Source organism: Artibeus jamaicensis, unplaced genomic scaffold (assembly GCF_021234435.1).
Source record: "Artibeus jamaicensis isolate MK-2021 breed Jamaican fruit bat unplaced genomic scaffold, CSHL_Jam_final contig_1998, whole genome shotgun sequence".
In the NCBI taxonomy this organism is placed as follows: Eukaryota; Metazoa; Chordata; class Mammalia; order Chiroptera; family Phyllostomidae; genus Artibeus; species Artibeus jamaicensis.
The window spans coordinates 886,444-914,038 of NW_026521407.1; the positions used below are offsets into that span (position 1 = coordinate 886,444).

Consider the following 27,595-nt stretch of genomic DNA (forward strand, 5'->3'; position numbering starts at 1 on the left):
TAACTTCAGGGTCTGGCGTGAGCTTCAGAAAGAAGTAACTAAACCCAAAGCTTCCCAAGAGGTACAGTCCCACAACCCATGACCCTCCCCTTCCCCCCCCCCCAACCCCCAATATCCCCTCAAAATCAACAAGTCAAGTTTTCTGCAGCAGCCCGTGAGAGAACAGCACCATCTCCTGGTCCAGAGTGGAAACCAGTTTCTGTGGTGCACCTTATTCTGTCGTCCCTTCACTGCCGGAAGGGGTTGGAGGTGGAGTGGCCTCCAGTGCCCTTCGTTCTCTGGTCCGTGACTGGGAAGGAGATGTCCCATTCTGCAAGCTGAGATCTTGGCCAAGGCCCTTCCCCTTCTAGACCACAGCCTCTCCACTTGGGATGGCAAAGGATTAGAGCAAGAGCTGTGGCAACGGAACCCACAAATCAGCATTCGTGTCCCAGACTGATGCACGTGGATGGTGGTCTTTTCTGGACATCTTTCACCTCCCCACCATGTCCAACTGGACAAGACCAATTGAGGCAGAGGAGGGGGAAGGGTCTGCTGCCCTCAAGACCACTCTAGTCCTGTTTTTCCCACACAAATGCAGATGAGAACATCTGTCAAAACTACATCCCCTGAAGGCTGTTTGGCTTTGTATTGCTCCCCTGAAATGAGAGTTCCTCAGGAGAGGGGTGAGGGCAGGGAGGTAGCCAGGATGGGCACCTAAGTCCTGGCTGTGTTGAATGTGGACGTGGCCTGTTCTGTGCAAACTTCCCTCCAACTCGGATCCCACCGCAGTTGATGTTTCTGTAGGTAACTGGCTGGCTGACCCCTCCCACCTGGACATCTGGCCCTCAAATTGCTCTTCTAGTCCTGCCCTCCACCTCAACGACCTCCTCACTGCAGGCATATCTTCTGCAGGTCAGGGCCTGGGGACAGAGTTTGACTTCTTCCTCCACAAAGTCTACAAAATCCTCTTCTATTTCCCAAATATTTTGAATTGTTTTCCCGCCCCAAGGCTGCACTAGTTCAAGTCATGTGAATCCAACATCACACTTTCTCTTTGGCAAAACCAACATTTAAGTCTAGAATCTAAGTACTCACCTTACAGAAGATACTTTAATATAAAACTGGTGGTTATTACTATCAGTAATAGTTACAAAATAAAAACCTACTTCCTACTTGTAAAAGGGGTTACTTCATTCAGCTGGTCACAATGGCTGACAAGCTTTTTAAAGTTATGTGCCTTTTTTCCAATTTGAGAAAAGCCTTTTCCTTTATATTGTATGTAATGGGTACAAACCAACCAACCTGACAGGACAGGAAGGAAAAAGGTTTAGAAATTGGGATGCTCAGAACGGCACCATCAGTTACACCCCAGGAACACTGTTCACAGGTGGCTTGGGTGGTCAGCAGCTGGGAGTCCAGGTGTCGTAATTCCAGGACTAGCGGTAATGTAAAGTCCCACTGCCCTAAAGTTCTAGGGCTGTAGATTTCAACCTCGGACCTCCGTGCCCAGTTGGTAAGTGTAGACATTCCATGTGACAACTGATATCACAACCACTGAGTCCCAACCAACATCTGAGATCACTTCCAAGTGGCCACACATATAAGTTGTTCTAAAGCAGTTTTGGAGGCTTGGGTGGAAGCCACTCCTTCCCTCCCTTCAAAGTGAATCCCACACACCACTGAAACAAGGTTAAAAACAAACAAAAACCCTCCCTTTCATAAATGGAGGAGTCGTGAGCCCGACTAGACATCGGGAGAGAAGGAAGAAATGAAACAGACACCCCGGAAAGGGCCTGCACCCCAGTGGGGTCAGCTCTGGCCCTCTAGTGAAAGAAACTGTGGAAGAGAGAAGCAGGCAGATGAGGCTACTTTATTCAATGGCTGATCCATGTAATTGCCAAGGCCACTATGTACAGGTAAGAGAGGGGGAGCTCTATTTCTTGCTCTCTTCCTCCTTGGACAGAGTTTTGATGATTTCCTCCTTCTTGGCCTGGAGTCTCTCTTCCCGGCGCTTGCGAGCTTCCTTGGTCTTAGACCTGCGGGCCTCAGCCTGGTCACTGGGTAACAGAAGGGAAAAGATGGGTGAGTCGGAGGACAGATGAGCTGCTGGGAGATGGACACGCACGCCCAGCTCTCTCTCCGAGTGCAGTCAGCTTGAGACAGGAGTTGCCTCGGCTACCAAGAGCTCCAACTTCTAACCCGCAGCCCCAATCCTGATGACAATGGTAGGTGGTGTGGGAGTGTGCACAGGACAGAGGAACATGTATTTCTGACAGACTGCCTCTTAGTCAAGACTAAGCATTCACACGTTTGAAATGTCTCAAGAGAATCCTTATAATAAAGGGCAAAGAACCCGCCCGCATGATACAGGGGCCAAGTCCTGAAGAAACTTACGCCAGGAGCTTCTTGCGAGCCTTGTCCGCCTTCAGCTTGTGGATGTGTTCCATGAGAATCCGCTTGTTTTTGAACACATTCCCCTTCACTTTCAGGTACAGGCTGTGGTACCTGCAGGGCACAAGGAGCACAGGTTCTAGCCGGGGATGGGGCCAGAGGTTGGCCCCTCCAGACCAGGTCCCTAAAGCATGTAGGGTTCCCTTCCTCTCTTTTATTGCTGCATGAACTACTTTCCCCCAAACCAAGACTTTCTAAACAGAAGAGCTTGTCTGGCAGCTAAATTCAATTCTTCAACTACCTTGATGATATATTTTTTTTTGGGGGGGGGGGGGGAGAGCGCAACAACAACGACACAAAAACAGGACAAAATGCAAGAATTTTCTAAGCTTACTTAACACACACGGCTTCTTCCCGAAGGCCAATGAGACCACTGCATCTATGCCAAGAGCAAGCTGTCAAAGTGGCAGGTGGGTCTTGGTGGGCTCAGAAGGGGGGTATGCTTACATGTGGCGATCGATCTTCTTTGATTCACGGTATCTCCTGAGTAGCCGGCGTAGGATTCTCATCCTCCTCATCCAGGTCACTTTCTCAGGCATTCGAGCATTGGCAGTACCCTTCCGCTTACCTACAGGGAACACAAGTTAGGTCCACTCTACTGCACTCAGTTCTAAGTGAGTTATTAAAGCCAGCAGATTGCTCATGATAGCGACCAACCTCTGAAACACTAATTCACCGGGTCAGGTGCCAAGTGCTTTATCTCATTTTAAGTAATACCATGTCCATTTTACTCAGTTTTAAAGGAAGCATGAACAAGGCCATTCTTTCCCTTTTGCTTCTCGTAGAATGTGGGTTCAAGAGGGCATGCACCAAGGCAGTATGGTAAGCTGGAAGGGGCTTCATCTCCCCAAATCATCCTGATCTTAGAAAGTGGTTTTAGGATTTACTGAACAACACTCCTTTTTAAGATTTTATTTATTTTTAGAGAGAGAGAGAGAGAGGGAGAAAGAGAGGGAAAAACCCCATCAATGTGTGGTTATCTCTCCCATGTCCCCAACTGGAGATCAGGCAAGCAACCCAAGGCTCATGCCCTGACTGGGAATCAAACCATCAACCCTTTTGTTCGCAGGCCAGCACTCAAAACACTGAGCCACACCAGCCAGGTCTAGACAACATTTTTAAAGTACCCAGTAGAACCCTTGGCATAGTGTAGGTGTTCAATGTTTCCAATTTTGACAGTAGTGGCAACTTTCTGACTTGAGCACAAAAAATACATCAACTATCAGAGTAAGAAAAGGGCTCAAGATTAGACAGAATGGAAAGAAGATCCTGAATATACTTCAGTTTAGACTTAAGCAGGTATTTCTTAGGTCTCAGAGGAAGAAGAATACACTCACCTATGCCCATATGCCTGCCCTTCCTGCGGGCCAAGGTGTTTTTCCGGCATCGAGCCCGGGAGTGGACAGTCACAGGCTTCCGGATGATCAGCCCATCTTTGATCAGCTTCCGAATCTGCTGACCTAGAAAAACGTGACGCACCTGGTCAGTCAGGTGGGGCCTGTCCACAAGAACACCAGTCACAGCCTAGAGTTTCAATAGGAGAGTCCACGGACTTGATTCACACCCCCCCCTTCCCAGTGGTCTCAAAAATGGTTGGAAACAAGTATTTGTTTTTCATGGGAAAAAAAGCAAAATCCCCTCAACTTTTAGGTGTTTTATAGAGTACTCAAAATATACACTTAGGATGTGTAATCAATCTCGTGTATAGAAACAGCCTAGTCCTTCAGATCCTATCTGTTCTACCTAGTAGCTACTGGTCTACAACTAGATCAGGGTTTTTTGAGCTCACATCACAATGGCAAAACCCAAGCTGGTCAAGAACTTCCCTGATATTGACAGAGCACTTAACCAAACTTTTGCCAGGTTCCTGAACCTTCTCCCAGGCCCATCTGTGTACTTCCTTGCATATTCTAGTTTTAGCAAGAAGTCTGCTTCGGTCAGTTTAAGCAGTAGCCCCTGCCCTTGACGTCCAACCAGATTGTACATCCATCAGCATTTCCCACGTGATGCTCGATCACCCTGGCCTGTCATCAGCAAGAAGCCTGTTAGGTTCATTCAGCCGGAGTCCCCATTACCCCCGTTTCCTCTTCCTAACTTTCCACCTACTGACTGCTGCACCATATGCCCTGGCTATAAACTCTTACTTACCCACACTACCACCAGATTTGAGCTCACTCTCTCTACGACACTGTAAAATCCCATTGCTATACCTACTGCAATGATCCCAAATAAAAACTGTCTTAGCATCTTTTCACAAATGTCACTGAATACTTTTTTTTTCTCCATAAACATCACATGGAAGCATTACGAGTATGCCAATGCTCGCATACATATGCGGACTGATTTCTGTTTGCCTTGAATATGCCAATAGGCTCTACTAAGGTCTGAGGCCCCAGGTCTTCCCATCTCGTCATCTCCTTGGCCACCTCTACTTCCTGTCCCTGTACCATCTCTTCAGAAATCCTTCATACAGCCATCAAACAGAACATCCCCTCTAGGAATACTCCTTAATATTAACACTGGATGGTTCCATTAACTTCTATCCTGTCATTTTGGCAAATGGCAGGAATAAAACCTCTGGTGTTCCCATTTTATAAGCCTCCCACCCGCCTCACCGCCCAATGAGCTTTCCTAGGTTTGTTAAGAGCCAACACAACTCTCATCTTTTGAAGAACCCAGGAACTCACGGGAGTTGGCATTGGCGATTTCATTGGTCTCGTTGGGGTCCAACCAGACCTTCTTTTTGCCACAGCGGAGGACGCTGGAGGCAAGCCTCTTCTGAAGCCTGAGCATACTGTGAGAAACAGAAAATACCATCAGGCCCTAGAAGCCATACCGGCGCAAAAATTAGCACCCCCAGAAGACCTGCCCCTCGACGTCTTATAATGTGAAAAAGTCACACATGGGGAAGTAGATGCGAACGTGCACTTAGTGATCAGGGCCAACACGTCCCCCTACTCCGAGACTTTTGCCATCCACACCTCCAGGTTAACCATCTTTCCTATATCGAGGTCCTTCTTCTCTGGAAAATGTGGCGGCTTACGCTTGTTTTGGTATTCAGTCTAAAAACAAGTGTTTAACAAAATCCCGAGGCCAGTAGACCTGATCTGTGCTAGTTGTGTTTTGCTTCCTGGGCTCCTTCCCCCCCCCCCGCCCCCCGCCCCGTCTTATCACATTAATAAGCTAATTTCAGGCGGTCTTAGAGTTTTCTCTTTTTTAAATCCTCATCCGTGGGTAATTTTACTTATTTTGGAGAAACACTGATGTGAAAGGCCAAACACCGATCGGTTGCCTCCCAACGCACGGCAGACCGAAATCGCAGGGAATGATGCTTCTACCAAGTGAGCCACCAGACCAGGGCTAACCTTAGAAGAGTTTTCTATAAGCGATCTACTGGGGTGCTAGGGATCGCCTCACCCTCGGCAGAGACTGGCCTGGATCCAGGTGCGCGGCCTAAACCTAGTCAAGCGCCGCTACCTTTCCTCTGCCCAAGTGGGTCGCCTGGGACACGTGTGCGGCGCCGCCGGTGCCCGAATTTTTCGCGGCCTAAAGTTCTCGGAACGGTTCCCCTACTCTATCCTCTCGAGGCGGAGGCCGGGGCCCAGTGTGCTGTGGCCAACCTCAGGTTCTGGGACTGGCCGCCTCAGGGGTGCCTCCGTCTCATCTCTCCCACCCAGGGCCCCTGTATGGAGTCTCGCCATCCACCCAGAGCCCCGATGAACCCAATCCGGAGACCCACCAGTCCTCACCTCATGGCTGCTGCCGCAGCGCCGAAAGGAAAGAACTCCCTTTGCTCAGGCTCCTCCCATTATCTGTAAAGGGGACAGCCCATGCCCCGCTCTGCTTTCATCCGTATTCCCCTCTTGTTCTTTCACTTTCCGCCACCCTAAGCTTTACTTCCATCCTGTGTAGCGACTAGAAATAGTAGAAACCTAATATTGGGAATCATTTTAAACTTAAAAACATAGAAAATATACCCCTTTGCTAAGGCAAAGTGGTACAGCCCGACTTCCAATCAGGCAAGCGCAGTAAGGGTGCCTGATCACGTGGGCAGTGACAACCGGAAGTCAGCTGCCTTGCACAGGCGGGATAGGGCGGGCCGGTTTACTAGGATGGCCCAGTCCTTGCGGGCGTCGGGTATTTTCTGGAAGGGTGATTTATTAGTGGGGAGAAAAAACAGTGAATGAGACGAAAGAATAATAGGGCGGATGTCGGATGACAGCCATCTCTTATTTATTCTCTCCGTTGATTGCAAGCCCCTGTAATGCAGAGTAGGTCACCAAACACATTAGTTTGTTTTTGCACCCCTGGGTTCTTCATCTCTTAGTGCTTCAATGTTCCCTTCTGGAAAGTGTATCTAATCCCAATATTTCCGTAATCCAGTTGTGAAAATCCCATGAGTTAATGTTTGCAACTTGCGAAGAAGGCGTTAGGACAACAAACTCCTTGGTGGAAACGGCCTTGAGTTCACACTGTACTATGGCAGGCTTAGAGTTTAGAATAGCAATTGTCAACCTTTTCTTATCTCATGGTACATAAACTAATTACTAAAGTTCAACAGCACACCAAAGAATACCTTTTTTGCTGATCTGACAAAAAATAGGTATTATTTTGACTCATTCACACCAGACAGCTATTATTATGTTGGCTACTGTCATTTTTGGATAATCTAAGGTAGAAGAGGTCAGTGCTCCTGACTAAATAGTCAGATATTGCATGTTTTAAACATTCTTGGGCACACCAGTTGAAAAATTGCTGCCTAAGAACATAGTAAGAACTGCTTGAGAAATGGTGTATGGGCTGAGTGAATGCATAGTTGTAAAGTTGAAAAAAACTTTTTAAATATTTCATTTAAAAAAAAAATTAGAGAGAGGGGAAGGGAAGGAGAAAGAGATGGAGAGAAACATCAATGTGTAGTTGCCTCTCACATGGCCCCCCACCGGGGACCCAGCCGCAACCCAGGCATGTGCCCTGACTGGGAATGGAACCGGACCCTTTGGTTCACAGCCCGTGTTCAATCCACTGAGCTACACCAGCCAGGGGTGAAAAAATTTTTGACCTCACAACCCAGAGTTTTCTCCTCCTGGTCTAGAGTACCCAATGCAAAAACCCAGGAAGCATATTCTGGGGTCCAAGAAACCTAGATCTGAGTTCTGGCTCCAGCTTATCACCGAATCTCTCATCTTTCCTGGATGCTAAACAGAGCTCAGGTCAAAAAGAGAGAAAGGAAAGTAAAATTTATGCGATTTCCTTACATATAATTGATGTCATTTTTACGGCTAAGTGAGGTAACAGAAATTGAAAATCCAGGTCTTCCTGACTGCAAAACTTGTGCCTTCTGTAGCCAGAATCTCTTGTGCCCAAGGGGCAGATGGGAACCCTGCTCAGGACTGGATCTGCTCAGGAACAATGCTAATGGACCTCAGAGAAACAATTTAGGCTGGCCATCCTGGTGTTGCAAAACCCAGGGTGGGGAGGAGGAGGCAGTGTACTTCAGTCTGCCCTGTAGCAGGACACAGCAGGCCTCATAATAGGGTCACTGAACCTGGGCAAAGCTCCGTTCTACTTTGTATCTCTCCTCTTTGGGGAACAAGGTGAAGGGTAGATCAGAGGGGTAACATCCATCTGTCATGACTGACTCCTGCACAGCACCTTACAACATCTCCAAAGGCCAGAGTAATCTATCATTTAATTTCATTTTCCCTCATCCTCCCAATAATCCCAGGTGACAAAGACACCACAGTACCCGAAACCCCATTTCTATAAAAAGGTTGTTTGTCCAGGGCCACACAATCACAGAGTCTGAGCCAAATTGGCACTAGGTTTCTTGCTAGAATCCCCTATGTCTTTCTCTCCACAGATCATGGTAAGTGGGGTCCAGGCCTTGGATATTAGCCCCCAAATAAGGATGAAGGGGGGAGCAATCCTAGGTCAAAGGTTATTAGATTTGATTTTAGCCAGTCTCTCGTTGGGGCTCCACGTCTTCCTTCTCTTCCTTCTCCCTTCCAAGGTACATGGACCTCAACCAGCCCCATCCCGGCCTTTTGGAAGGGCCTGAGGATACTAGCGACTAGGACACAAGGACTCCAGGGTCCCTGAGATTTCTTGTTGCTCCAACTGGAGGTGAAAGAAACCAGTCAGAAAGAGCGGTTTGGAAGTGGGGCGCGGTGCCAGCCATGCCACTCCGTCTTACACCTCCATTAGCGCTTGGCATCCCCTGGTAAACCGCCCCCCTCCCCTGCCCCCAGGAGAGTTTCTACCCCTCATCGCCGCAGAGTGGGCCGCCCTCACCCCAGGCCAGTCGGAGGCCAGCTCGCGCCCAGCTACCGAAGCAGGAGCGGCGTACTTCCCTCCCGCCGCCCCTCCATTGTCTGTGCTGAGCCCGCGGAGGGGCGGCGAGGGGCGGGGCCGGGGCGGGCAGAGGGCGGGAGGAGGGGCGGGGGAGAGCGGAGCGGGCGGGGGGAGATGCTGAGCTTTCAGGGGCGGGGTAGGAGGCGGCGGCGGCGAAGGCAGAAGAGAGAGCGGGAGGAGGGAGGGAAGGCAGGAAGAAGGCAACCGCCTGCTGGGCCAGGGGGCTGAATCGGGTGCGGGCTGCGCTGCGCCGTTCTCGGTTCCGACGGCCTATCTCATGCGCTGAGGGCGCCCGGCTGGGCCGGGCGGGCGGCCGAAGGGGAGGCTCCTCTCCATGGTCCAGAAGACCAGCATGTCCCGGGGCCCTTACCCACCTTCCCAGGAGATTCCCATGGAGGTCTTCGACCCCAGCCCACAGGTGAGGCGTGGTGGTCGGGCGGAGGGAAGGGAGCCCCTTCCGCGGACTTTGTGGGGTCGGCTCGAAGGGCTCTGGGGAGGAAGGGGTTATGTGCTCGGCGCAGAGGGGAGAGGGGCGCCTGAGCGCCCCCAGTCTCTGCGGGTTAATGATTGATGGGCGCTTGGCCCGGAATTGGGCTGCGGTTTTGCGGAGCCGGAGGGGGCGGTCGGGGCGCCTGTCACCCTCATCTCCTCGTCTCCCCCCACGATCGGGGTCCCTGCTACTCGGGTACCGGCTCCAGAGGGCTGAGAGTGGGGGTATTGGCGGAGGATCCCGGGGTTGAGGGAGGCTAGAGAGCAAACCCGGGCAATGTGGGCGACGCAGAACACACTCATGGGCGCTGGGCAGGGGTGGGTGGGGCGGGGGTGGCTTTGGAGACCGCCGAGGCGATAGTCAGAGGGCGGCGCCAGCAGGCCTTCGGAGCCGCAGACAGTGGCCCTCGAGGGTGGGGAAGGGGCCAGGCCCCCATTCCAGCCACATCCGCTACACCCCTATATTGGACCAGCTTCTCCTCCTCAACACCCACGTTATCTCTGCCTGCCCATCCTCCCCCCTACCCTCGGCCCCGGAAAAATGCCTCCAAAGTTTGGAAAGTTGGATGGATTCCAACTCCCTGCCCTGGAGGGGAAGAAGCTGAGTTACCTGGGGGTGGAGGTCGCTGCCCTACCCCCATTCACACTTTTCCAGGGGCCCCAAGGAAGGGGCATTCATTCTTGGGTGTGCTGGTTGCCTCTGGAGTGACCAGCAAGGTCTGGCATGGTCGTGTCGTGCGGGGGATTTCTCTGGAACATGCCCTTGTCTAATCTGGCACTACCCCAAGTTGAGGATAGCATTAACTCTTTTCTTGCTGTAGCCAGCCTGTAGCAACTGTAACAGCCATGATAATGTGGTTGATGGGTATGTGTGTGTGTGGCCAGGGTCAGGTCAGACCTAAAAATACCTCCCTCCTCCACCCCAGGCCCCTTGGAGCCTGGAAGGCAGCTGGCTGGGGCCTTCCTTTCAGCTGTCCCTTGTCCCTCTGGGTGCCACTCCCTTTTCGCACCAGACTAGGGTGGTGGTGGTGGTGTGAAAGTCTGGGGTTTACTGGGGGACGCTCTTAAATTTGTAGAGATCCTGAATCCTAGAGGTTGGGTATATATTTGGTTTGAAGAGCAGGGTGGGAGGGAGGATTCTGGGGTTCCCAGGTACCCTTCTCTCCTGTCTGTCCATCCCCCTTCTTGTACTCAGGCCCAAGGAACCAGAGAGCCTAGTCTGGTCATGGCTTATCTACCTTCTTTGGTAAAGATACTCAAGGATGCAGGCTGGGGGCAGGGGCTTGGAGGGCCTGAACCCTCAGTCATCACCGTCTATTCTGGACTGGTCTGGGGCCCAAGTGTGTGTGCGAGTTGAGGAGGGCAAAAAAAGCAGCCCCCTTACAGGAGGCCTGGAAATACCTGAATGTGTGGCTGCTGGAGCGATGAGGCTGTTGTCCACTCCAGTCAAGTTGGAAGCCTAGCCAGCAAGACTGAGCCAGCCTACCCCAGGGATTTGTGGGGGCTGTGTCCCAGGCTCATCTTGGGGCAGGGCCAAAGGAGCATTTAGATGGATGCAGCCTGGTGGGCACCATGGGGACAGGATGTAGGCAGTGCCTGCGGGGGGGGGGGGGGAGTGGGTGGAGGCTTGATCCCTCTTGCCCCCTTGAGAGAGGCGTGGCCACCGTGATTGTGAAGAGAGGCCTGAGAAAAAGTCCTGCCAGGGTGACGGGTGCTGAGCGCAATCTACCCCATGGCACTGGGCTGGGTTCCACATTCCCTTTCCAAACACCTTTTCACGCCCCTCACCCCCTCCCAGGAAGTCTAGTTTTGGGTTTCCAAGAGCTGAGAGCTGCAACTACCCTCCCCAGTCTGCAAAAAAAGAAAGCAAGAGTTGGGCATGAGAAATGCCAAGCTGGGCCCCGTTGGCAGTTGGCAGTTGGCAATTACTCTTCTCTCTGGGGGCCACAAGCACACTCAGCCACCCTCCGCTCTAGCTGGAGGGGAGAAGAAGGGGGACTTTCTCCAGATCTCTTTACCTGTGCCCCCCAGCCCCCCAGCACTGCAGGCAGCCTTTCCCTTCCCTTGAGGCCTCTGCAGCCTGCCCAGCATCTTAATTAGCTTTGTTGCCTAATGAGCCTCCAGCTACTTAGCACCTCCTCCTTCCCAGCCTCTCTGGCTTCGTTTGGGGGTTTCTGTGTGCTCTTCCTAGGGCTCTCTTGCACTATCCTGCACCCCATGACTGTGGTCTGGGCCCCCTCCCCCTCGGGCTGTACCATCTCAGAAGGAAAATAGGGGTGCCATTCAGATCAGGGAATGGTGTTTCCAGGCTTAGTTGTAGCTCTGGGCCTGATGGAGTAACGGTTGGGAAAGGGCCTTTCTGATTCTGCTCTTGTCCCTTCCTGGCTTCTCTAGGGCAAATACAGCAAGAGGAAAGGGCGGTTCAAAAGGTCAGATGGAAGCACGTCCTCGGATACCACATCCAACAGCTTTGTCCGCCAGGTAACAGGGAGGCTGGGCTGCGAGGAGGGTGGCGCCTGGTTGGTGGAGCCCAGCATTGGTGAGCTGGGTCTGAGGCTTTCTCCAGACACCCTCCCCCATGTCACTTGTCACCTGCCTGGAACCACCCATTGCACTGACACCCCCTGACCTCTCCTGCATATACTGTCAGCTGCACCCACTCCCTCAGCCCCCGCCCAGCCCCCCCTCCCCAGCACCAGGCACCAGCCCCTGTTGCCTGCCTGCGTCATCTCATTCAGGGACAGCCTGGCCTGCCTCCTTCTAGCTTGCTTCGGGCTGTCACCCACTCCCCCTGCCGGCTGTCTGCTTCCATGTCCTCCCCCAGAATCTGTGACAGCAAGGGGTCTAGCCAAGTCCTGAGAAATGAGGAGCCAGGACATTCGAGTCCCCGGAGCCCTGGTTAGGTGTGGGTCAGGGAAATACCCTCCTCACATCCACACATGGCTGTTCTCTGACAAGCAGAGAGCAAGTGTGTTGAGGGAAGTGGGGGACTGGCAGGAGGGAATCGATGTTAGAAAGGACTTTATCCCAGCACCCCTCACTGAAGGCAGGGTCACTGAATAGCCTTATGGGGTCGTCTGTGCTCAGTCAGGAAGATGCCATTCTCATCTCTGTTCTAATTCTCAACCCCAGGCCATCTCAGGCTCAGGGAGAAGCATGTGGTTGCTATGGCTACGGAGCATCTCAACAAAGCCTGGTACCCAAAAAAGATGAGAGGGGCTTGGGATCAGACAAGGGAAAGGAGTACATTGAAGAGGAAATGGGCAAAGCATGCGAGGGCAGAGGATAGCAGGGAGGAGGGCACCTGCGGACCTCAAGCCCCCCTCGGGCCAGAACAGAGGGGATGGTGCCGGGCAGATCCCACCACACACTGAAGTGAGGGCCTTCTGTTTGATACCTGTTTCCACAGCACTTGGCACGTATGAGCCCGGGAAAGGGGCCCTTCATCCCAGCATCTCCTAAGTCCACAAATAGGAAGTCTTTTCTTTAGTCTCTCTCGAATTCCTCCTGTTGCGGGACTGGGTCAGCCCGGGCCTGGGAAAAAATGATGCTGTGCCCTCGAGTGCAACACCTCTTGACAGAAAAAGGCCTTGGCCTTCAGCCATCCAGGGTGTCAGACCCCAGCCTCTAATCCCTCCTCTTCTCAGCTCCCTAGCTCTTATCCCCAGTAGGTGGTGGGGAGTGGGGGGGCAGTCCTTGCTCCATCTCTGAGCTAAATATACCCTCCCAGTTTGCATATGTAGCAACTCTGCTTGTAACCTGAGCCCCCTGGGGGAACGGGCAGTTTGGGCCACCTCCTAGGCCAGCAGGGCCAGGCACTGAGGGCGCTGTGATGGAGGTGCCCAGCAGGACCCTGGTGGTGGTGAGCTGGGGATGGGGGGGCGGGGTGGGAGCAGCCCCTCAAGAAAGCTTGTGAGGGGGCCTCTTTGCCTCCTCACTGTTTTCCTGTCTCCCACCATTCCCGATATATCTGTGTGTGCGTATGTGTGCATGGGCACATGTGTGTGTTGGGTCAGTAGATGCCTCTCTGTCTGTCTGTCTGTCGCTGGGTCTGTTTCTCTAGCTCTTTGTGCATCTGTCTCCCTGACTCGGGTGCTCCCATCAGAAGGAGTGAAGAGCGGTAGTTAAGCTGGTTTCCACTCTCCTTCCTTCCTTCCTTCTGTTTCCCGATCTCTGTTAGTGACTCCCCCCCCCCACCAACCTTTCCCCTCGCGAGTCTCCCATGTTCGTGACTTGGCTGGGAAAAGGACGGACGGTTGCACAGCTAATGACCAGGCCCCTCTGGAGAAGGTGGGACTTGGTCTTCTCTTTTTCTCAGGTTCCCTCCATACCAAGCCAATGGGCGTTTCTGGCCAAGTGACCCCTTTATGCTCTCAGAAAAAAAACAAACCTATCTCTGCAGTCCTGTTCTTTCCCCACGTCACCTCCCACCCTTTGCAGCACTGCAGCACAGTCACACACGTCCACACTTCCTGGCTCCCGCCCTCACGTGCTGCACGCCCTCAGGGGCACTGTCCCCGAGGCTGCCCCCCTGTGTGGGCTCACGTGGACCTGTCTGCATCCAGTCATGACACCCAGCACATAGCATAGAGCACACCCTCCTAGACAGACCTGAAGTCGCACACCCAAGCACACCCATGAGTAAGTGTGATCATTCACACTGCAGGCCTGGACCAGCTGCGTGTGCCTTCCATCACTGAAAAAGCTGTGCCCTGGGATGGTCAGTGGGGTCACAACCAGCTTCCTGGCACACCCTGACTTCTGACTTCTGACCCTGGCAGCTGCAGCCCCAGTGTTAAGGAAAGGCCTGCCCCATGTTCTACTCTTAACTTGCCTCTTCTGCCTCTACCGTCTCAGGAATATTGGACTCCCTTATCTAATGAGAGCCTGAGGGTTGGGACTCCCTTGATTCTGTTAGGGACGGTAGAATCCTGTCTTCCCTCACCCTTGAGCACAAGATAGCAGACTTTTTCGTGGCCCTACCATGCCAAGCAGGCTGCCCACTGCCAACGGTGCAGAAAGCTCAGAGGTACGCTGGTGGCTACAGTCCCTGGAAAGACCCACTGGGCTTCTGCTGAGTCTGTCCCAGCTAGTGCTGGGGGCAGGGGAGAGAATGAGGAGCAGGGAGGGGAGACTTGTCCCCTGGCACTCCTCTCCTGCGCGGTGCCCCTATCAGATTCCCACCCCTCCCTGGGCCCCAAGCAGCTGTCCTTGGACCTGCCTTAACCCCTGGCTCGCTGCTGCCACCCTTTCTAGGGCCGCACTCTTCCTGTGGGCCTGCAGACATCAGTGCCCGGTCCCTCCCATCTAACACCATCTTCTACGCCTTGTGGCATCCTGCTGGGCTGCCTGGGACTTGAGGCCTCCATGACGGGTGGTACCTCCACGCCTTCCAAGGCCCAGGAACTGGCGAGGCAGCTTCGGCCCTGCACTGGCCCTGAGCTGGCCCTGTCTGTTTTCAGGGCTCAGCAGAGTCCTATACCAGCCGCCCATCGGACTCTGATGTGTCTCTGGAAGAGGACCGGGAAGCCTTAAGGAAGGAGGCAGAGCGCCAGGCATTAGCCCAGCTTGAGAAAGCCAAGGTGAGAAAGGAGGGAGGGATGGTGCTGTCTTATTCCAGCCACCCCCGGGCCTGGGAAACAGCCTGGCCTGTCCCAGGTCCAATTTCGGCCCAGCCACTTCCTAGACTTTATACCTCCGGGCCTCAGTGTGATTGTGCCTTTGCCTTTCACCCGTGAAAGGTAGGCTGTGACGCCTGCCTCCTTATACAGCATGATAAGTGTCCACTGCAGTCTAATCCTATTTCCATGTATAATAAGAGCTTGAGAAGGGCAAAACATTTAACACTTCCTTTTGGAGGTAACATTTCTGGGCTGCTCTTACTGGCTGTGTAATCTTAGGCAAGTCATTTAACCTTTCTGAAATTTAGTCTCCTCACTGATCGAAATGAAGACAGTAATACTTCAGAGGATTTTTGTGATAAATAAATGCATGTGAAATATGTGGCGTGGTGCCTGGCACACTCAATAGTAGATGATAATGATAATTCCCTCCGGGTGTCATTCTGGGCTCCCCCCCTCCTAATACTTATCATTCCCCACTGGCCCCTCCACCCTGAGAGGGCCAAGTTCTATTTTTTGCTTTCTTTTTAATTGTAAATTTCACATAAATACAAAAAAAATGACATACACCATTCAGTATACCTTTTAATAAACAGTTTATCAAACCTGTATATTCTCAGCACCGCAGTCAGGAAGTTGTCCACTGCCCTGTGGTTTAACCATCCGGTTGTCGCCCTCCCCGTGTGCCTCCTCTAGACCAAGCCGGTGGCGTTTGCTGTTCGGACAAACGTCGGCTACAACCCGTCTCCAGGGGACGAGGTGCCTGTGCAGGGAATAGCCATCACCTTCGAGCCCAAGGACTTCCTGCACATCAAAGAGGTGGAGGGAGCACGTGGCATCTGGAGGGAGGGCAGGGCCGTGGGTGCTGGGAGAGGAGGCGTCTGGAACTGCAGTGGAAAAAGAATTTTGAGCTGAGCAGAGAGCTGGGCTGAGTCTGCTGTGCTTCCTTGGACAAGTCTCTCCACCTCTCTGAGCCTCTAATTTTTCGTTGGTAAAATGGGGTGGTGGTGCCCACGTCACCAGGTTGTTGGGCGGGTTTGTGACGAGGCCTATAAGTGGAGTGGCAGTTTACCAGGCACATGTATGTGTCAGCAGTCACCTCTCTCCCTGCCTTTCCAGGGCAGGGCACCCACATGTGGGGAAGAAGGACTCTCAGAACAGGGGTGTGCTGGGGGCGGGGTGGTTTATGGCCCCAGAGGATGCTTTTCCTGGAATTGTCCTGAAAATGGGGGCCGTGCTCAGATGCTGGAGCTGGGGGTGGGGCTCTTTGAGGGGGCCACCCCTGGGGAGGGCAGGCAAGTCCAAGGGTGGTTTCCCCTGCAGGACGGTGGCCGGCTCACACCTCCAATCTCCCTCTTGGTCTCTCCCACCCCACCTGCCGTTGTTTGCAGAAATACAATAATGACTGGTGGATCGGGCGACTGGTGAAGGAGGGCTGCGAGGTTGGCTTCATCCCCAGCCCCGTCAAACTGGACAGCCTGCGTCTGCTGCAGGAACAGAAGCTGCGCCAGAACCGCCTCAGCTCCAGGTGTCTGGCAGGGGCCCTACCAACCCCGGGAGAGGCCTGCAGGGTGCACCATTGCCCTGAGGGCACAGAGCTGCCTGTGACACCACCAGTGGGGCGGGAGAATCGTGGGGGCAGGACAGCATGTGAGAGAACAAGACTCCCCCGCCCTCACACCCACCCCTTGGCTCACAGCTCCATTTTTCTCTCTGCCCACACAGCAAATCAGGTGACAACTCCAGCTCCAGTTTGGGAGATGTGGTGACTGGCACCCGCCGCCCCACACCCCCTGCCAGCGGTAAGAGCCACCGCCTCCCCAGGGAGTTGGGGGAAGCTCCTGGGCGGGACGGTCTCCCCACTTCCTTTCCCTCCTTCCCCCGCAGTAGTGGGCACCCCTGTCCTGAGTCCTCCACACACACCCAGTGGTCCCCTCTCCGTGAAGAGTAGGACGCTCCACAAGCTGGGCCCGTCGACGCCCATCCTCTCATGTCTCTCCTCTCCCATCTCTTCGGTAGCTCCATCTCTCTGCCTGACTCCCTCCCCCAACCCCCCATTCATTTCTCCCAGCCCTGTTCCATTCACCTCTTCTTCTTTCTTTTTTCCCCATCCCATCCCTGCGTTCTGTATGTGTGTCTCCATGTCCATCTCGCTCCTCCCCACCTCGCCTCCCTCCTCCCTCTCTCCCGACTCTGCGGTCCAGGTAACGAAATGACTAACTTAGCATTTGAACTAGACCCCCTAGAGTTAGAGGAGGAGGAGGCCGAGCTCGGGGAGCACGGCGGCTCTGCCAAGACTAGTGTTAGCAGCGTCACCACCCCGCCGCCCCACGGCAAACGCATCCCCTTCTTTAAGAAGGTAATTCCTGCTGGGTTCTAATGAGAGGGGAGGGGTCAGTGCCCAGATCTTTGGCAGGGGAGGGGGCCAGAATGGACTCGGATTTGGTAGCAGCCTGACTCCGTGGGGATCTGCCGAGGCCGCGGGAGCGATGGGATGGCACAGGGAACAGGCACATCTGTCCCCACACCACTCTACCCTGGCCGCTCAGCAGAAAGGGACCGTTCTTGTCATGGAAGCACCCCTTCTCTTGGGGGGCTCCCCCCTCTCCCCGCTCCCCCACCGGAAGTAGGGTCTGGTGGTGGTGAAACCTGACCTTTGCCTCACTGCGGTGGGATAGTCCACATTTACCCCCCACCCCTGAACGTGAAGCGGGGAGCTGGGCAGTGTCCCTTCCTTGCCCTTTTCGAACTCCGGGTCTGGGGTGGGCATGTGAGGGCCCACTGGCTACGGAGCAGGACAGCTAAGGGAACTCTTAAAATGGGCAGGTCAGCCTGTATTGGGCGTAAGAGGTAGGGACCAAATTAGGGGCCGTCACCCTTCCCGGATCTTTTCCAAGACCGAGAAAGGGGGGGCTTGGTATGTCTGAATGTTCTCCAGACCCCTGGACTGACTGACAGGCCCACTCCCCGCCCTGATCCAGGGCCGTCTCTGGCTCCCCCTGGCATGGGGTCCCGCCCCCTCTCTCTGGCTCTGTCTGTCACTAACACGCATGCCCTGTTATCTCTCTTCGTCTGCCCGCTCCCCCTCCCTCTCTTGTCCTGGCTCCTTCCTTGCCCTCTGCCCCTGCCTGGGTGCCCTCCCTTCTCTTCCTCCCTCCCCCCTCTTGGCAATCTCTGGACCCAGCCAAACAGAAGCAGAAGTCGGTGAGTATCACAGCTTTCTGTGTCCCCCTCCCTACGCCCCGGGATGAGCTAGGGGAACCTTCTAACACCCGTCCCCGTATCTGCCCCATTTCTCGCACCCGTCCTGGTTCTCCCTGGCCATCCCTCCCCACCCTCCCCCTGATCCCCACGTCTGGGCTCTGGGAGCAGGGGAGGAGAGGATGCATGGGGAGCCTGGAGGCTGGGGTAGAGGGGCTGATGCCATCTCCACTCCGGGGTTTCCCTTCCCTGCTTCCCCTCCAGACAGAGCATGTGCCCCCCTACGACGTGGTGCCTTCCATGAGGCCCATCATCCTGGTGGGACCGTCGCTCAAAGGCTATGAGGTAGGTCCCCCCAGAGGGGAGCGGACCCAGAGGGGCCCAAACCTCCAGAGAGACGCCAAAGGTTCAGACACCAGAGAGAGTCCTTCAAAGGGCCCGGGTTCCCAAGTGTCCTCTCCAGAGGGTACAGACCCGAGAGGAATGTCCCAGAGGGACCTAACCCACAGGGAGACCCACTCGGAGGGTCCAGTTCCTTCCCCCCAAATCCCCAGAAGAGTCTTCCCAGAGGTACCACGTAGAAGGACCTTTGGAATCAGAGCTCCTTGGAAGCTCCTCAGACTCAGAAGGATTCCCCAGCCCCAAGCTCCCAGTCATCTCAGGAACTGAAGAACAAAATGGAATGTGAGGGTGCAAATACCCAGCAGCCCACCGTTGCTGAGGGGGTTTAAAGGTCTGACTTCTCCCCCTACCCTGCTCCCCACCCTCAGGTTACAGACATGATGCAGAAAGCTTTATTTGACTTCTTGAAACATCGGTTTGATGGCAGGTAAGACCCTGGGAGCTAGCTGCCCACCCCCGTTGCAGTCCTCTGCTACTGGTGACGGGCAGGTGGCTTGAATGACAATTTTGGGATTCTTGGACAGGGGAACAGAAGGCAGGCCTGGAGCTTGGGGAGTGGGCGGGGCAGTCCAGCCCACCTGACCCCTGACTCCCTTTGCCCTGTCCCCCAGGATCTCCATCACTCGCGTGACAGCGGACATCTCCCTGGCGAAGCGCTCCGTCCTCAACAACCCCAGCAAACACATCATCATTGAGCGCTCCAACACGCGCTCCAGCCTGGGTGAGCCTGCCCCTTAATTGCCCCCCCTGGGGCCGGGCCTGGGAGAGGTGGGGCGTGGGGGGCATCCCCAGAAGTGTTCTGTCCACCCACTGACTCAACTCGGGGCAGTGCTCACCTCCATTCTCCCGTCTCCGCGACTCCGTGTTTCCTCAGCTGAGGTTCAGAGCGAGATTGAGCGAATCTTCGAGCTGGCCCGGACCCTTCAGTTGGTCGCCCTGGACGCCGACACCATCAACCACCCAGCCCAGCTCTCCAAGACCTCACTGGCCCCCATCGTTGTTTACATCAAGATCACCTCTCCCAAGGTGGGTTCAGGAGCCTGACCCTGGACGGGACAGGGGTGCTTGGGAGTCTGGCTGCCTATTTGAATCCCCACCCCTGCTTCCTAATTACGTGCCTTCATAGCCGCAGGTTTGCTTTCCTTCTCTGTAAAACTCCGTCATATATGGACATCGTGAAGATTCAGCCTGATTTGAATACTTTGTACTTAGCAAAGGGTCTGGAATAACGTACCTCATTGTGTATTGGCTATTAATATTGTATAAATATTCATATAAGTATTGTTATTAGGGTCGTGTGGGCCAGTCCCCTGTCTCCGCTCTGGTTGGCCTCCCATTCTTGGTCCAGAAAACAGAGAATTCTGTGCTCATTGTCCCAGGAGCCACCCAGCTACTTGACAGTTGGGAGGTCCTTCCTGTCCCTTGATTTCAGCCCTTTTTGCTGCACTGTCCTTATGCGGACCTTGATAGAGATGAAATCGGTCGGAAGGCTGATTCACTTCGTCATACTGCAGCTCCGTTAGTTTTCCCTCCTAGACATTAGTGGGGGAGGGACACAGGGCAGGTGCAGGTGGAGTGGAGGTTTGAGAACACGGAGGACAAGTGTAGGACAAGGATTTGAAGTGAGAAAACAGCATGGGGTTCCAATTCTAGCGCTGGTTGGCTTATTAATGAGATTTTGCTGGCTTTTTGGCTGTTAGAGTCTCAATTCTTCCCCTATAGAGTAGGGATTATAATCCCTCCCTGCATTATTGAGGAGAGGGTTTGAGGTAATGATATGAAAGAGCCCAGAGTTCATAATGGCAATGGGAGTGGTGACTGTTACTATCTCAGGATAGCACCCCGTGAGCTGAGCACCCAGTTGCTTCACCATAACCTCCGAGTCCTACGTTTCTAATGAGCACAAAGGGAATGATGGGATCTAAGTACTTCCTGGGGTGGCTGACAGGCTCAAACATGATAATGGATGCAGAAACAGCCGGTGAACTAGAAAGCAGCAGTGCGTCCATCTTCCCCACGGACGAGCACTGGCTGAGGTTGATGGTGGGGACTCTTTCAGAGTCCGGACCACCCGGGTTTCTGCCCCAGGGATGCGCTCCTTCGGCAAGCACCTGACATCTCTAGGCCTCAGTTTCCTCATCTGTAAAATTGGGATCCTCAAATGGTGGGTGGTGAAGGCCAAATAAATGGACTAACCATATAAAGTGGCTGGTACCTACTAAGCACTATATTCTTTTCTTTTTTAAAAAATTATTTATTTATTTATTTTTAGAGAGAGGAGAAGGGAAGGAGAAAGAGAGGGAGAGAAATATCAATGTGCGGTTACACTCCATTCTGGGGACCTGGCCTGCAACCCAGGCATGTGCCCTGACTGGGGATCAAACCAGCAATGCTTTGGTTGGCAGTTCATACTCAATCCACTGAGCTACACCAGCCAGGGCTCTTTTTTTTTTTAAGGTTTTTTATTTTAGAAGAGTTGCAAGAATAGTTCAAAGAACTCTCATCCTTTGAATATCCTTTACTCAGAGTCACTAATTTTTTTTTTAATTATTAACTGATTTTGGAGAGAGAGAGAAAGAAGGGAAGAGGAGACTGGTGTTCCACTTGTTCATGCATTCACTGGTTGATTCTTGTATGTGCCCATCCAAGGCTCAAACCTGCAACCTTGGTGTATCAGGACAATGCTGTAACCGACAAGCCAGGGCCTTGCTAACTTATTTATTTATTTTGGACAGAGGGGAGGGGAGGGAGAAGGAGAGGAAGAGAAACATTGATTGGTTGCCCCGGACCAGGAGTTCAACTGAACTGGCCATTTGGTCCTCAGACTTTCTTGGGTTTTCATGACCCTGACATTTTTGAAGAGTACAGATCACTGATTTTGTAGAATGTTCCTCCGCGTGGGTTTGTCTGATGTTTTCCTCATGACTAGATTTAGGTTTTGCAATTTTGGTTGGAATGTCACCCACGCGATGCGTTGTCCTGAGTGCAGTGCGTCAGGGGGCAGATGATGTTGGTTTGGTGCGTCGTTGGTGATGTGAACTGCAGTCGCTTAGTTAAGGTCTGTTGTAGATACTGTCGTTATCGGTACTGGGTGGGACTAATAACAGTGTTCCCCTAATGGGATTATTGTCGGGACTGAATGGACCGATCATTTAAAAAGTACCAGGTAGTACCGGTACATAGCAAGTGCCCATGCAGCGTGGCGGTCATTAGCATGGAGGGGAGTTGGCCTGGACAGTGAGGCCTGTGAAGGAGGCTGGAGGAGATGGGCCGAGTGCCCTTCATACAGCCACTGCTAGGAGAACTTTCCAGGGCAGGCCGGTGTAAGACCCAGGAGAGAGCCAGAGCATTGTGTAGGGTGGACAGAGAGCAGGAGCAGTGATTTCTAAAGAGGTGGCCAGGGATGAAAGTCATCAAACATCCCCCAGCCCTGACACTGGCTCGCCGCGCTGGCTTCAACCAGGACCTGCCTCTCCGACTGGTGTGTTACAGAGGTCCTTGTAGCTCTTCTTCTCCCCCCCAAACCAGGTACTTCAGAGGCTCATCAAGTCTCGAGGGAAGTCTCAGTCCAAACACCTCAATGTGCAAATAGCGGCCTCGGAGAAGCTGGCGCAGTGTCCCCCCGTGAGTGCTCAGACCCAGGGGAAGGGGAGCATTTGGATTCTGGTTTCCACTGGCCTGCATGGGAGACTGGAGGGACCAGAGCACCTGGGCCAGCCCTGTACGTGCCGACTGGTTTTCCAGGAAAGGGGGTTGGGCAGACAGTCAGAGGCTGGCTTCAAGCCCCAGAAGTACCACCTCTCTCTGTGGAATCTAAACCTTGGGTGCTTTAACTCTAGAATGAGGGAGCTGGACTGTGCGGGCGCCAAGGCCTGTTACAGCTCTGCCAATGCAGAACTAATCTGAGAGCCCTCCTTCTCTTCCTGGACATCCAGAAGTCTCTTTTAACTTTGCCCTTCAACCCCTTGACTCTCCACCCACTGTGCCCAGGCCACACCCTCACCCCCTAGGTCTTGCCTGTCTCATCCTAGCCCTGCTCCTAACCCCACCTCCACAGGAAATGTTTGACATCATCCTGGATGAGAACCAATTGGAGGACGCCTGCGAGCACTTGGCTGAGTACTTGGAAGCCTATTGGAAGGCCACACACCCGCCCAGCAGCACCCCACCTAACCCGCTGCTGAACCGAACCATGGCTACTGCAGCCCTGGCCGCCAGCCCTGCCCCAGTCTCCAACCTCCAGGTACAGGTGCTCACCTCACTCCGGAGAAATCTCAGCTTCTGGGGTGGGCTGGAGGCCTCCCAGCAGGCCAGGGCGGTAGCCCCGCAGCAGGAGCACGCCATGTAGGTGCCCAGCCCATCTCCTCTCCTGCCCAGGGCCTGGAACTGGAGTGCAGGGAACTGGGAGAAGGAAGGCAAGAACTTTATTTTGTAAAAAAAATGTGGCGACCAGCAGCTTCTGGTGTCTGTGGTTTTTGATGGGTGTGGGACTGGCCCGTGGTGCTCCTTTGGCCCAGTCCCACAGCACTGTGTCCGCCGCCTGGGCTGATTTTGGGGTGTGAGGCCTGATTGGGGACCCTGTAAGACAAGTGACTAGGAAGAAAGAAAACATGGGGGAGATGAATAGATTTCTTTGAGGGACTCCATCCCCATTCTGGACCCAATAGTGATCACAGCATCGTAAACCCAGCAGAGGAAGGAATCCTGCAGAGCGGGAGCCTTTAAATCTGGAGAGACTGTCCCCTCCCCTAGACCCCTTACCTCAGGAGGCCCCTCAGAAGGGACCTAGAATGTAGGATCCTCTGTGATCGATGCTCAGCCTTCCATTCTTCTCCCAGTTAAACCGATTCCAGGAAAGGCCCTCCTGTGGCGGCCCTGCCCTGCCTCTCCCTCCTCCCGGGGGAGCCCTGGCCCATCTCTGAGCGCACATCATTAAGTATTCGGTTCTCAATTAGAGCCAGAAGAAAACCATTCTGGACCATTGCCTTTCAAATTTGTTTTCAGCAACAGAGTCTCTTTGTTCACTGAATCTTAAGTGGAAGTTCTTGCTCTGCTCAGAGGGTGCCGGTGGCTTGGCCGCCACTTCACTCACGGGGACCCCTGAAGCACTTCTGTGCCCTCCCCACTGCACCCCAGATCTCTGGGAAACAGTGTGGAGACCGCCGCTCCAGTCTCCATCACACCGCCACAGAGAAACTGGGCCATAGCAAGGGGAGCCGTTCACTTAGGGTCACACAACGTAAGGGGGCTGGACTAGGGCCCAGGCCTCTTTGCACCCACCCGGCAGCCTCTGCGGTGGAAGTGGGCATCAGGTCACCTTCATGTGGCATTTGGTAATGAGGACATTGGGTCACCTCATTGTCTTCTGTGGGGGACGGAGACCCATCAGCCTTCCCTATCCCCATGCTTTGAGTTTTTGCTGGGGCAGAGGAGGAATTCTATCATCTGACCAGGGGCAGGAGAGTTCCGGGTTCTAGAAGCCTCTGAATAGGGTCTGGTTTGGGCTGAAGGAGCTGGGGTTAGTGAGCTTGAGCTGAAATATCCTTAGTATATTTGGAAAAGTGGGGCACTGACTAACCCAATCAACCACTAACAAGTGGCAATACTAATGAGCTGTTAATGATGATTTACCCCAAGACAGCGTTAATGATGTGGGTTGAGGAAGCCGTGACTCATTTTTCATGGGCTCTGTACCCTAGTTACCAGGAGAGTTCACGCTTCCTCGGCCTTAGGAAGATTGGGCACCCCTGCCCCAACTGAGGAGCAATGCCCTGAGTTCCGTCTGGCTGGGCTCTGGAGCCCTTTGCCGGGCTACATCCCCTAGAGCCAGCCCCCTGCTCCCTCAGCTGGGCTGGTGCCTTGGGGCTGGTGCCTTGGTGCCCTCACTAACCTGCCTTGCTTTGTTGTGTTTCTCTCACCCCTGCCTGATCTGCATGGTTTGTGCCGTCTGTCTGCTAACCAGGGACCCTACCTTGCATCCGGGGACCAGTCGCTGGAACGGGCCACCGGGGAGCACGCCAGCGTGCACGAGTACCCCGGGGAGCTGGGCCAGCCCCCAGGCCTTTACCCCAGCAGCCACCCGCCAGGCCGAGTGGGCACCGTGCGGGCACTGTCCCGCCAAGACACGTTTGATGCCGACACCTCTGGCAACCGAAACTCTGCCTACACGGAGCTGGGAGACTCGTGTGTGGACATGGAGACTGACCCCTCAGAGGGGCCAGGGCTTGGAGACCCTGCTGGGGGTGGCACCCCACCAGCTCGTCAGGGATCCTGGGAGGATGAGGAAGACTATGAAGAGGAGCTGACTGACAACCGGAATCGAGGCCGGAATAAGGCCCGCTACTGCGCAGAGGGCGGGGGTCCGGTGCTGGGACGCAACAAGAATGAGCTGGAGGGCTGGGGGCGAGGTGTTTACATCCGCTGAGAGGTAGGGGCCACCCTGTCGGAGGAAGGGCTCTGAGACCAGAGATGGGGAGGGACAGCAGGCTCACCACTGGGGGTGTATCTGGCCTCCAGGGGGCGCTGTCTCATTTCAGATGCCTTTGCTCAACGTTTGGGATTTCTTCGTTGGTTGATGCCCAGCTTCTGGGAGTCCCTTAAACCCCAAGCTGTAGGTTTTTATCTACCTGCGGTGAATGGATGGGGGCATGCCCACCTGTCTGCAGTGTCCCCTTTTCCCCACCTCAGGGGTCTCTCTCCCCTCTCCCAGAGAAAAGGTGCACTTCCTTAACTCTTTCTACCTGGGGCTCTAAATGGGGTTGCCCTTTCTTTTCCAACCTGGAATATTTAGTAAAGGTAGGAGGCTTTTCCAGGAGAAGGAGACCACAGACTTTCCCATGAGGTTTCCCTTCCCGAACTCCAGATCCAGGGCCCCTCCTCATCCCCCCAGCTTTCTGGCAACATTCTCTGGTAGGAGAAAGCTACAGGATGGAACTCCCTGGGGGAGGGATCTGGGTAGAAACCTAAGGGCAGCAGATGCGGTGCCATCTGCCCGCCGAGGACCTAACCCTGAGGAGTGGGCAACCTGAGATGCTGCTACCTGCCCCCCTCCATGCCTCAGCCTTTACCTGCCCCAGGAATGAGCTTTGCCCACAACATTCCATGTCTGCTGCCATCAGAAGGGGGGCTTTCTGTGTCTGAGCCTCCCACCCCGTCCCCTGGGTGTGGAGCCCTGGGAACACTTCGGTCCACCTCATTTTGAAACCAAAAACTGCTCACTCACTTTCACCCTGAAAACCCAGGAGAGAGGCCTTTGGGTTGGTGCTCAAGAAACGATCACCACCCCAGGGGTTGCCTCGGGACCACGGATCTCCCCTGGGGGGCTTGGCTGCTGCTGCTGCTGCTGCTCTGTATCTGCCTCTTGTGATCCTCTTTACCCCTGTCCACTCCACTGCCCCCAGGAGAGGCCTTCACACCCCCTCTGACCTGGCGTGTCCCTCTGCCTAGCATCCCCGCAGCCCAGCAGCCCTGCCCCTCCCCAGCACCCCAGCTGGGCCAGAGAGAGCCGACTGTGCCAATGAGGACTGGGCCCTGCCCGGCTGCCCACCTCAGGGATGGGTGCCTCATGCCTGTCTCGCCACCTCCTGTGCCAGTGTTGCCCGCCCCCCCCCCACCGGGGGCCGGGGTGCAGCTTCCACTTACTGGTTAGAAGAGACTACTCCTGTCTGGTCCCCCGTGTGCCCCCCCATCTGTTCCTCTGTACTCCCCTAGGAGAAGTATTTTGCCACATATAAAACCGCCATCCTGTCCTTTGCAGCAGCCTCCCAAGCCTGCTTTGTTGCCACTGCAGACTTGCCAGCCTAGGGGAGTGGGATCTGCTGACATGCAGGGGGGTGGGAGGGGTGCAGAAATAAGCTGTGTGTGGGGTTGTTCACTCCACGGGTGGCTCCGATGCATTGCTTTTGAGCCTGACAGGAGGTGTGTGGCCAGTCTCAGCCCCCAAGCCCCACAGCTAACCCACCTTCCCACAAGTAGAGTCAGGGAAATGGGGTGTCATAGGTGTTGTGCAATAGGTGAGATCCACACCCACTGGCACAGTGTCTTACAGGTTTGTGCTCATTTTTCTGCTTCTGTGGTGTCAGCTGCTCCCCACACCTCATGAGAGAGAGGGACTGAGTTCCTGGCTTTCTTCACTGAAGTCCCTTCACTACCCACTTGCAGGCCCCAAGTTGGGGGAAGGGCAGAGAGAATAGGGACTACCCCAGTCCCAGCCTGAGAGATCAAAAAAGCAGGTGACTGCCTGTTCCTGCCACCAGCAGCTGGCAGGAAGTGGACTTCTAAAAGTTGTTATTGCTGTCACCTGTATCTTTTCTCACGTAGCACCCACAAACCATTCTTCCACTTTGCTGGTTCTTGGTTCTGGGGCAGTGGTGGACCTGAAGAACTAGAGCTCTTGGGTCTCTACCCTGAGTGCCCTTCTATGTCCTGTGTGTCTGCATGTGTATAGAGGGCAACAGACATCCAGACCCCCCCCCCATGAGGGGTTAGCAGCCCCAGGGAAAGAGGAACTCGGCAGACCCCCAGGTACGGTGGCTGGCTCAAGGTCTCCAGGAGTGGATGGCAAAGCTCGCACTGCTGGGACTGGAGACCAGTCTCTGCCTCCCTGGGTAGTGCTCTCTGCACTTGCCGATCAGTGCAGTCCTTCATTCCCAGGTTGATTCACTGAACCAGCATTTGCTGAGCACCTACTGTGCACCAGGCACAAGTCTAAATGGGAGCCACAGGCAATTCAGGACAGCACAGTGAGCTCTGATGTGGGAAGCACCGGGCCCTGGGGAACCCAGAAGGAGGGTCACTCCCTGAACCGAAGCAGATCAGAAGGTGCTTCCTGGAGGAAGTAAGGCTTCGGGGGAGATGAGAAGCAGAGAAATGGGGGGAATTTCCAAGGCAGAAAGAACAGGTGACATGCAGAACATGTTCTTGGGCTTCACCCAAAAAGCGTGCTCCAAAGCTGTGGTCAGAGGGGTGTGGGTAGGAGCAGGTCAGGGGCCTTGAGTCATGTTAAGGAGTTTGCACTTTGTCCTGAAGCTGGTGTGCAGAAATTGAAAGACTGTAAGCAGTGATGGCAAGATTGCCTAGGTTGCAGTTTGGAGCATAGA

At 54.2% G+C, this 27,595-nt stretch overlaps 2 protein-coding genes across 4 annotated transcripts; one reads left to right on the forward strand and one right to left on the reverse strand.

The window, feature by feature from the left end:
* Window positions 1-1,833: 1,833 nt before the first annotated feature.
* Window positions 1,834-6,256, reverse strand: RPL19 (ribosomal protein L19). Its single transcript, XM_037140611.2, has 6 exons — window positions 6,183-6,256; window positions 5,121-5,227; window positions 3,771-3,893; window positions 2,881-3,001; window positions 2,377-2,487; window positions 1,834-2,039 (listed from the first exon to the last, which is right to left on the reverse strand). The coding sequence occupies exons 1-6, from the start codon at window positions 6,185-6,187 to the stop codon at window positions 1,916-1,918; spliced, it is 591 nt and encodes a 196-aa protein (XP_036996506.1). The 5' UTR covers window positions 6,188-6,256; the 3' UTR covers window positions 1,834-1,915.
* Window positions 6,257-8,963: 2,707 nt separating this feature from the next.
* CACNB1 (calcium voltage-gated channel auxiliary subunit beta 1) lies at window positions 8,964-26,252 on the forward strand. Of its 3 annotated transcripts, none has more exons than XM_037140612.2 (14): window positions 8,964-9,202; window positions 11,668-11,754; window positions 14,736-14,855; window positions 15,591-15,713; window positions 16,286-16,422; window positions 16,620-16,696; window positions 17,099-17,253; window positions 18,360-18,440; window positions 18,866-18,924; window positions 19,109-19,218; window positions 19,372-19,523; window positions 22,026-22,121; window positions 22,555-22,740; window positions 24,460-26,252. In XM_037140612.2, the coding sequence occupies exons 1-14, from the start codon at window positions 9,119-9,121 to the stop codon at window positions 24,919-24,921; spliced, it is 1,929 nt and encodes a 642-aa protein (XP_036996507.2). In that variant the 5' UTR covers window positions 8,964-9,118; the 3' UTR covers window positions 24,922-26,252. The 3 variants fall into 3 exon arrangements, with proteins under 3 accessions (XP_036996507.2, XP_036996508.2, XP_036996509.2); XM_037140613.2 differs by lacking the exon at window positions 17,099-17,253 and adding an exon at window positions 18,079-18,098; XM_037140614.2 differs by lacking the exon at window positions 24,460-26,252 and having other exon boundaries at window positions 22,555-23,707.
* Window positions 26,253-27,595: the final 1,343 nt, after the last annotated feature.